The 9,737-nt window shown below is 47.7% G+C and overlaps 2 protein-coding genes across 2 annotated transcripts in view; both read right to left on the bottom strand.

Moving 5' to 3' along the window:
* Positions 1-6,913: 6,913 nt before the first annotated feature.
* On the bottom strand, positions 6,914-7,172 carry LAESUDRAFT_732556 (uncharacterized protein). Its single transcript, XM_040910261.1, has one exon. The coding sequence runs from the start codon at positions 7,122-7,124 to the stop codon at positions 6,918-6,920; it is 207 nt and encodes a 68-aa protein (XP_040757912.1). The 5' UTR covers positions 7,125-7,172; the 3' UTR covers positions 6,914-6,917.
* Positions 7,173-7,834: 662 nt separating this feature from the next.
* Positions 7,835-9,737, bottom strand: part of LAESUDRAFT_709256 (uncharacterized protein) — a gene marked incomplete at both ends in the record, with an annotated part of 7,194 nt that continues 5,291 nt past the window's right edge. The window contains one exon of the mRNA XM_040906713.1: positions 7,835-8,151. Within this exon, the coding sequence (XP_040757911.1) occupies positions 7,835-8,151 (317 nt within the window). The remainder of the gene's footprint in view (positions 8,152-9,737) is intronic.

Genomic DNA, 9,737 nt, shown 5'->3' with positions numbered 1-9,737 from the left:
TTTGGGATCAGGGGGATCAGGGCGGCACGTTCCACGTGACTGTCCCTTTTTAGTCTTTTTGATCTCTTGTCCGGTGTTACCGTGACATCTGGCCACAAGAATCCTGGCTGGTGTATGATGTTCAAGGCCTCCATTCTTTCTTTCATATAGTGACTGGTTGGAAAGAAAAGCCCTGGCCACTCAGGAAGCTCAGGTAGGTGTCGCAAAGGGTCCCTGATGATTCTGCAAATGAATCAGAATTGCTCGGGAACTGATGCGATCACTGGTCTAGTTTTGAGTGCAACTGGCTTATACTTTTTCTTGGTCACAGCATAGCCTGCTCTCAAGCTTGACTCTTGACTGCAACTTTGGCCTATAATCATCTGTAGTAGACACAAAGTCGAGGTTCAGGAAGTTGATCGAAAATCTGAAGTGACTGTGTATAATGACGACACCGCGTCGAGGACCTGTCCTGAGGCTCGCGAATAGCTTGACTGAATGGAGATGGGATCAGAAGATACGACTGGGGAATAGGCTGATATAATTAGGGTATTTGTGCTGCTTACATCAATGATTAATGCCATCCCGCTGCTTTTGGTACTCATATCTTCCATTAGTGAAAACCTGAATTTTTCGATCACAAGTGCTGTGCCCTGACTCATGGTGGTCCTCTTGGTATAGTGGGTATCATTGCGACTCTTTCTGTGTTGGGACATACAATTGTAACTGTCTGGTTCTCGTCAATGAAATTGTGCACCACGCTTTTGGTGAGCACGTTGAATGGTCATCCTAGAAGAATATCGTATGTGGCTGCATGAATGACATGGATCTGCAAGTAGAGGACAATATCTCTGACTTGGAACAGTACATTGCGAACCAGTTCGAGCAACTGGTCAACTTCTCCGTTCGCAGACTGCATGTTGAGCTTTATTGTTGGATCGTAGATAAGCCCCAGCGAGAGGCAGACATCTTCAGACATTGCGACAATCTGGCATCCTGAATCTAGGATCACCTGTACTCATTCCTTGTTGTCGATAAGTGCGTCTATCAATCGCAATGCATGTGAGTCTTTTGCAACTGTCAACTGTTCTGGCTCTTCATTGTGAATGTGCTTCAGGTAGGCATTATACAGATCAGGAATGACTGAGCCTGTCGCTGCTAAAGGCTCCCCTTGACAGGTGAGCTCTTCCTCCTGTCTGATCGTGGAACTGCTGTCTTCTGCATTTTTGAAGATCGTCGCCATTCCAGTCACAGTTGGAGGTACTACTCATTTTGGTGTGCATGCTTCGCGATACTTGTTGCGCACATCTGGTGATATTGACAGCAACTCCCCATGACTTCATTGATCGCTCGAAAACTGTAGTCGCAAGCTCCGGCTGGTAGACTGGTGGTGCATTGTGATAGGCTGCATTTTATGCTCCTGGCTTTGGGGCTTGACCAAAATTGTGAGTGTTGGGCCGGACATACAACATGTCTCGAGCTGATTGGAAAGGATGCTCTGGCACTGAATCTGCAACCGCTGGAACTGACGTACCCAGCGTGCTCTCAGTGGCCTTCTCTGGCTCCACCTGAGGTTGCAACTGCTGTTCAGGTGCCTTCTCAGATTGCGCTGGCTTAGCAGCTGATCCTGCCAGTCACCTCAGTGGCATATGAACTCCATTAGAGACTGGTCACGATCACTTCAGATTGAACAACTCCTGCTCCAATGCTTCGATTCCAACCTCTGTGCCTAGTGAGAATGAGCTGGCTTTGTCTTCTGAGACCTCAAATAGATTTGCTGCTGAGACCGATGCCGTGACTGGAGTCTGTTTCCATCTGTGCCACCCGTAAATCTGATCGCAAATTGTGATGCCTGAAATTGTGCGAGGGATGAAGGTGCCATTTGAAAGGACAACTTTTCCAGCTGCATTGCACATGCACTTGCTGCTCTTAATGTCCTCCTTGACGTGCTTGCATGTTCTGATCATGCCTCCGGCTTCTTCACAATAGTGACAAAATCTGCTCAGATTTCTGTTTGTGACTGGTGGTCTGCTCACAGTCGCAGCTTGACTCCCATGCTTCGCAATTCCTCCAGTCACAGCTTCTGTGAGTGTTTGAACTGACTTGACCAAGCTTTCAATAAGCAACAAGATATCCTTGCTCTTTATCACTGATGCGCTGCTAGTCGAAGTAGTTGTAGTCAGCTTTACAGTGGTCATCCCTGCGCTGGTGCCATGCAACACGAACTTTGCTGCCTCATAGACATCGTTTACTGAGTAGGGATCATCTGGGTAATGGTCTGGCTGCTTCAACTGCAGGCGCTGCGAAATCTGACTCCATAACCCTGGTGGAAAACCTCGAACGAATGCGTGATTGTGTTCTGACTGCGAAATGCAAGTCTTGCCTATGAGAAATGAGGTGATGGCTAGGAAATCTCGATGATAGTTCTGTGATCATCTGAATCCCCAGTCGGGCTCGCTCTCAAACTAAGAGGTCCATGTCTTGCACTTTCCACTTTTGCTCTGTATCCGCATCTGGATACAGAACCTGGATGGCTTGTTGCAGATTGACATAGGTTTTCGCTCGATCGGTATATTCTGGAAGTGACTCAACAAGGTCGGCAACGTCTATATTAAGATAGTGTTTCACTCAAAGCTTCTTCTCGGCTTCAGTGTTTACTTGGCAACATGTAAATAGGATTTCTAGGTCATCGAAGAAGTGAAAGAGTGTTCTTGGCTGATCGGGATCAAACGTGGATGCCGATCGATCACCACGAAATGGCATCTGATTGGTGATTATGGTGCCCATAGTGACTGTGGCTGTGGTGGTCGGTAGATTAAGTGTTTAAGTAGGATTCTGGATGGAATTCGATGCCTGTTCAGCTGTGAAGGCTGCTTCTAGCTTGTCTAGAAGGGTCCTAAGCAAAACTTCTTGCGACAAAGCCTCAGAGATGTGTTTCGACTGTGCTTCTACTGTAGAAGACTTGGACAGATGGTGCAATAGTGGGGTAAGCAAACTAAGTGGACTGGGGTTCTAGAAGCTGGTGATGTGGATTGCGAAGCTGAGGAATGTGTTTCGAATGATGGAGATGGTCAAAAATTGGCTAAGTGTGGTCGGCCTTCTTTTGCTCGCTCGAATCTGACCCTCTGAAACTCATGTAGTCGCCTGAGTCTTTGATTGAATGATGAGAAGACTTCTTCATTCGATGTTTCACCTATTGTGGTAATCCCGACTCTGTTTCAAGGGGATACCAAACTCCTTCTTCGGTCTCTGATCGTAAGGCTGACGACTCGGTGCTGTGAAACTTTAAATTCTCTCCACCCCTCACGGTGGGCTCCAGAAATGATATGCTCAACCGTGTCCTGGCCGTGAGCAGTGCTCCTAACCAAACCCCTACTGGTGGAAGGCAAACTGGGGCTCTGTCTGTCCGCAGTCCCTTTGGGCTATGGTCACAGGAAACTTCAGATGATAACACAGTGACGGGCAGCCATGAGTCGTTCGGCTGTGATGCTTGAAACGGAGTCAGATTGTCAAAGATTCTGGATCGGTGAGTGTCGGACTTGACTGTATGGATGCCTCCAACTGGGAAACAGTCGAAAGCTGGAATGTGGGGGTGTGTGGGTGTAGAATGCGATTGGCGACTTCTGTACTCGTGAACTGTGGTGGCTGAAGGTCTGGGCTGAGGCACGAGGACCTTCTATATCTGAAAAGTGCTGGTCAAGCACCAACGAGCAACCCCTAACTGTCCCCGAGCTGGGATAAGCACCGACGATGAAGCCCTGAGCACTTCTGACTGGAACAAGTGCCGACAATGAACCCCTGGATGTCTCTGAATGAGAACGAGCACTGACAATGAACTCATGGACGCTAGGAGGCTACAGGATCTGATGGGGACAGAATCCTGGTTTAAGACTCATGACTAGTGGCGTGTGAGCAAAATGCAATGGCGTGAGATACAAGAACACAATAACGTGACTTATCTGGCTGAAACCCGAGTCGAGCTAGAGGCCACTGCTGAGAGTGCTGCCTCTCTCAGTGTCGAGAATCCCAAAGACGTAGAATGTGATCACAATAGATGTAGACGTAGTCGAGCACGATGCCTTAGCATAGATGAGACGTGAACTGAGTGCTGCTTGATGGGGAAACTCCCTGTAAAACTTCTTGTTTTTGCTATGTACAATGTGGATTATATAGTGGGTTGGAAATGAGCCAGCTGAGTCGCTGAAACATGTCACAAAGCTCCCTCCTGCTCCTCTCCATACCATACAGTCAGGGAAATGAAGTCTGGGCCTGCCAGGATCCATCAGTCCACTACCCTGTCTTCTGTTCAGTTAGTGCACTTGCTCGTTTCTGAGTTGCCTAACCGGTCATGTTCTGCTTCTCGCACTGCACCTCATAATCAGCTACACTTCCTTGTGGCTCGCTCATGATTTCTGCGCCTCATGTTTCACCTTCTGACCCTTCACACAGTTCCATGTTCCCAGGCTGTCAGTAAAGTCTTCTTTGCCCACTCTGGACTGTTTCAGCTCAGTGTTTGTCTTTCTGGGTCACGGCGACTCGCTATCTGATTGTGCGATAGTCAGATGCAGTTTTTGGCATTTTTCAATCACAGGATATCTCGGTGCGTATTAATACTATCAATACCCCGAAGATACGATGGAACGGCTCCTCAATAGACTTAGCATATGCAACAACCTGATCCCTGAATAGGATCCTCAATAGGGTTGCACCATTAAGTCTGGGCCATTCCAGAGCTATATTAAAAGACAGAACATCTGAATCATTTACATGCATCACTCAGTGTACACATCACATACACCTATTATGTCATGGGTCCAGAATGTCTAAAGTGCACATCACGTGCAGCTCAAATCCACAGATTGGAACTACGGTCCGATCAATAACTCAAGTCTGGACCAACTGAGTAACGAAGTTGCCAGACTAAGCCAAAAGTCTTGGATCCAGATTAACTAGATAAGATAGAAGCCAAGAAGTGTGGGGTAACTCCACACCTGTATTAGTCTTGGCCAATATCAAGTTAGTAGTCGGAACACTGTCGGGTGTTTCACCGACAGAAGGGGATAAGTATTGATTGGTCGGAACCCCAGATTGAGATATGTTGGGATTTCTCAGTTAAGGGTACTCATGCCACAAGGCATGGTCCAATAGATACATGCAGTTATATTCAGGTCATAACTGCGGTTAGGTCAACACAATGTAGCAGCACCATTAGAAGGTATTTGGCGCAGCACCTCGCCATTGAGTACTAAAGATAGGATTTCCATCTGTCCTCGATCTGTGGATCCACCTCCGATATCAGGGATCCTAGTACTCGATGTAATTATAATCGTAAGTAGGATAGACAGTATATCAGGGTCCTACCCTGCTTGTATATATACTAGGGCTAACTGGGAGTAGATCCCCAGTTCTATCATACTTCCGATGACCTCACCTGAGGTCCACTCCTTAACCAGAGTGCGTACAGACTGGCTAGCAATCCAGGTCAATGATCGTCCGACATGGGACTTCAGGCCTGCTTGTAGTTGGCTTGTGAAAGCCATTATCCTGCCACCACCTACTTGTCGACATATCACGCTCGACCTATTCAAGTTGGTTCTGGATGTTAGAGGTAATTCATGTCTAGTCAGAATCATGTTGGTGCTGACACATTAAATTGTGTTCAGAGGATATTCCTGAGTGATTCGTGACAGGCACTATCATTGGCCCTGCAATGCAACCACGACAATGATGCAACTCACGCTCCTAGGCTCCCAAAAATTTGATAAAATCATAGCCAATACATAAAAGCATGATGAACATGAGCAATGACTCAGATTCTACAGTGAGCCACAAAACTGTTGCAATGTTTGTAATGGTTGCATTGTTTGGCTTATATCTCAGGAACCAGAAAGGCTATATATGCAAACTTATATATCATTAAAAAGCCTATGATATGGGCTTTCAAATGACATTTAGATAAAGTAAAGCGGCTTTACCATTGTTGAGATATGAATTTTTCATTACAAAAAGTGCATTGCAACAGTTTTGTGGCTGACAGTTCTGAAAATAAAAATGTGCCCTTGCAGAAGTTTGTTTGCTTTGAGGTTTGAGGTTTGAATTATATAATATTTGTTGAACTTTAATATGAGTCAATAAACACCAAACAGACTGTTAAACTTCAACACCATCATCATGAAAAAACTTTCTGCTACTCAAACTGCTCAAATTCTCTCTTTACTTGATCAAGGCCATTCTGCCAGACAGATTGCTCATCTGACTGGTATCCATTGCTCCAATATGTCCCAAATACACTCTGAGCATTGTCCTGACATTTTTTAATGATATATAAGTTTGCATATATAGCCTTTCTGGTTCCTGAGATATAAGCCAAACAATGCAACCATTACAAACATTGCAACAGTTTTGTGGCTCACTGTATATATGTCATGCGAGGCACACGTACCATGTAGCTATTCACAGCATAAGACTGACTTGCTCATAGCATAGCTTTCAAATTACCACCCTCACAGTGAAGTACCCAATTTCGGAGTTACATAAGCATTTTGGCATCTTCAATTGGATTTTGGACGACATGTCAGTGGTTGAGAAGTGCAGTGGCTGAGGGCCCCAAGGCAGATATCCAGTGTTTGCTGTTGCCCTAAGTGCCAAAAAGTTCCTTCTCGCTGAGTCTCGTCGGCATCGGTTCTGCATCTCGTTTCTCTGTTACTTCTGCCAGGTCTAGTGGGCTTGCATTGAGGTGAGCATTGTTCTCAGTGTACTTAGGGTGATGATTCTTTCATACCAATTTCTATGCCGAAAACACGATGTGGAACTGGAGCCATATCAATCTAGTTTCAGCCTTGGCTGACCATTCTCTTCCTTCTCTTCCTATAATTGCGTGAACCTGACTGTTCTTCGTCATCAGTGAAATTCATCTTCAGGTAAATCCATGAAGGCATCTACTTTGTGGTGAGTGATGTTCCACATGCAACACGTGATTTCTTGCTGTTTCGGATGAAATTCCTATTCGATGGGTGGACAGAATGTCTTCTGCCTACACCAAAGTCTCCTAGTGTACAAAAATGGAGATGGGCACGGTTGCTTGTTGAATGCATTGAGTTGCTGAACCCTCTTTCCTTACAAATCGTTTTTTTGGCCTGTCCCATCTGACCAACAAGCTTTTAGATCTGGACTAGAACCTATCAATTCGGGAGCTTAGGTGGGGCTGTAGTTACAACATCATGTATTACACACAAAGTCAGTGCGCACAGGCTGGGCACACGTTCCATCTATACATCTCCTCATTCTCGCAATGTCCATCAAAAAAGACGTGAGCTCGCGACGTGTGACCGGTCTGCTGCCGACCCTCATGACCATCGGTTGCGACAGCTGCGTATCCTCATCAGAAGCGGAAGATCTGACGACATACAGTAGCAATATTCAAAGCCATGATCTAGTGTGACAATCGCGATCGGTCGCGATCGATCACTCCTGACTCTCACCGCCACTTGGCCATGGCCACTCGCGACATGCTGGACCGCCTGTCTGAAATGGCGTGCGTTCAATTCCGTGATAAGTCAAACTCGTCCGTGCGCACGCTCAAAGCATGGAGCTCTGGAGGCCTGAGCGCTGAGCGCTCGGCGATGTTGACCGTTGAACTCTAGAGCCTGAGGAGACGAGGATAATCAACGAAGATGGTTCGGAGTCTCGTCCGCTCTCAGATAATAAAAGATTATGAATTCCAACTGACAATCCATAGCACAATCCAAAGTAACGTTACATTGCGAGAATACAAGACTGATCATGTCCTCCACGGACTAACTGGGGTCATCATTCGCAGCAGCCATCATCAGACAATCGAATCATTAGCCCACACTCACTTACTGCTCGATCCTCCCGCCTCCTCCTCCTCCACCTCCTCCTCCTCCACCTCCTCCTCTTTCTCTTTCGCCTTCTCCGCTGCCTTCGCCGCTTTCTTCTCGGCCTTCAACGATGCAGGGTCGTTGCGCAGAATCGACGATATAGGATTTATAGCCGAGTCCATGGCGTCCTTGGCCTCCTCAAAGGGCCCACGCGTGTCAATCGAGTGTGCGAATAGCAGATCAAACTGCGCCTTGAATTCCGGGGTGATCACGGTGTAAACCGAACTGTCGTGCCCCCGAATGTTTAGGCAGTATCGCTTCGGCTCCTTGTCTTTTTCCAGATATCCTATCCAGCCGCCGTGCGTCTGTTTCGCAGGTTGCCCAATTTCGAGAGCAACGCGAGGCCCGCCAGCGTGTCCGAATGCGCTCTCGGTAGCGAAGTCCATAAAAAGTGCGACGTAGTTCTCGGGTTTATATCGCACAACCGCGCCTGATTTGTCAGTGCGTTCAATGATAGGGCCTGCCAGTCCAGCAACTAGGCTATATGCAGATGCTTTCGTTTTCGCTTTGATCTGAACGATGACATATCCGAGCAAACTCTCGTCGAAAGGCTCGTTGAGGTCTCCACTGTATGTTACGAACAGCGAATCGAACAACGCCTGAATATGGGTGCACTGTACGCCGGCACCCCGCTTCCACAGCTCAGCAAGCCACTTGCGAGTAATGACGCTGAGCTCTTCGGAGGTTTGGACCCAGTGAGTAAAGTTGATCCAGAGCTTGTCTGCGTCTTTGACAAAATCCTTAGGGTTGGCCTTCTCAGCCTTGGGCTGCTCAGCCTCAGCCTTGTCAGCCTCAGCCTTGTCAACCTTGGACTTGGCGGCCTTGGGCTTGGCAGCCTTGGGCTTCTTAGCCTTGGGCTTCTGAGTCGTGGGCTCCCCAACCGTGGCTTCTACAGTCGTTTCCTGATGCTTGACGCCGAGGTCGTCGCCAAGCAAGGTCTTCAGAAAGTCTGACAGTCTCAACGGGCGGACAGCGCGCCGAGTGGAATCCACAAACTTTCCTCCCTTCGGAAGCGTCGCCTTGTCGCGCGCGAGGGTGAGTAAGAGCCTGGTGCATAATTCACCTTGTCGCCCTCGATCAGTCACGACCCCGTCCATGATGAGTCGTCGCATCAGCGTGTCCAACGCCCTGGCGTAGGTCTGCGGGTTCAAGTTCAGGACTTCTGCAGCAGCGACGGCAAGCATAGGTTCCGAAGGCGCGGCGGTGGTGATGAACGTATCATGGACACCGATCAGGAGGCGCATGTGACTGCGTACAGCGTTTATAGCGATGCGGCTGGACTCCATCGTATGATTCAGTTCCAGCACGATCCTGTTTGCGAAGACGGCGAACACATGTTCACGGTTTGTTGGATCGAATTTGTCGTTATAGATTAGCTTCTTAATTGCAGCACGCACAAGGTCTGGAGAGTAGCGAAGGGTATACCAATACTGTATATCGGCTTGGTCAGTGACAGTTCACGAAGATGGAAAAAAGCGCTACTTACAGGCCGGCCCAATGCTGCAAGGAAGGAGATCAGAAGAGCGTCCTCCGCGTTTGTAAACTCGTCATCTTGCTTGGCACCTTGCTTGTCATCTTGCTTGGAACCTTGCTTGTCATCTTGCTTGGCACCTTGCTTGTCATCTTGCTTGTCATCTTGCTTGGCACCTTGCTTGTCATCTTGCTTGTCATCTTGCTTGTTATCTTGACGCATTTGGTCGAAATCGACGTAACACCACACAGGCAAGGGTTTAAGTGCACTCGCTAAGCGAAACGAGGACGCATCTGGCCCGGAAGAAGCGAGTTCATACACGGAGGAATTCGTGTCCAAGAGCATATACCAAAATTCGATATCGTGCGGGAAAGTGCATTCGTCTG

This window comes from Laetiporus sulphureus (assembly GCF_001632365.1).
Source record: "Laetiporus sulphureus 93-53 unplaced genomic scaffold LAESUscaffold_90, whole genome shotgun sequence".
In the NCBI taxonomy this organism is placed as follows: domain Eukaryota; kingdom Fungi; phylum Basidiomycota; class Agaricomycetes; order Polyporales; family Laetiporaceae; genus Laetiporus; species Laetiporus sulphureus.
This window is presented reverse-complemented; position numbering and strand designations above follow the sequence as displayed.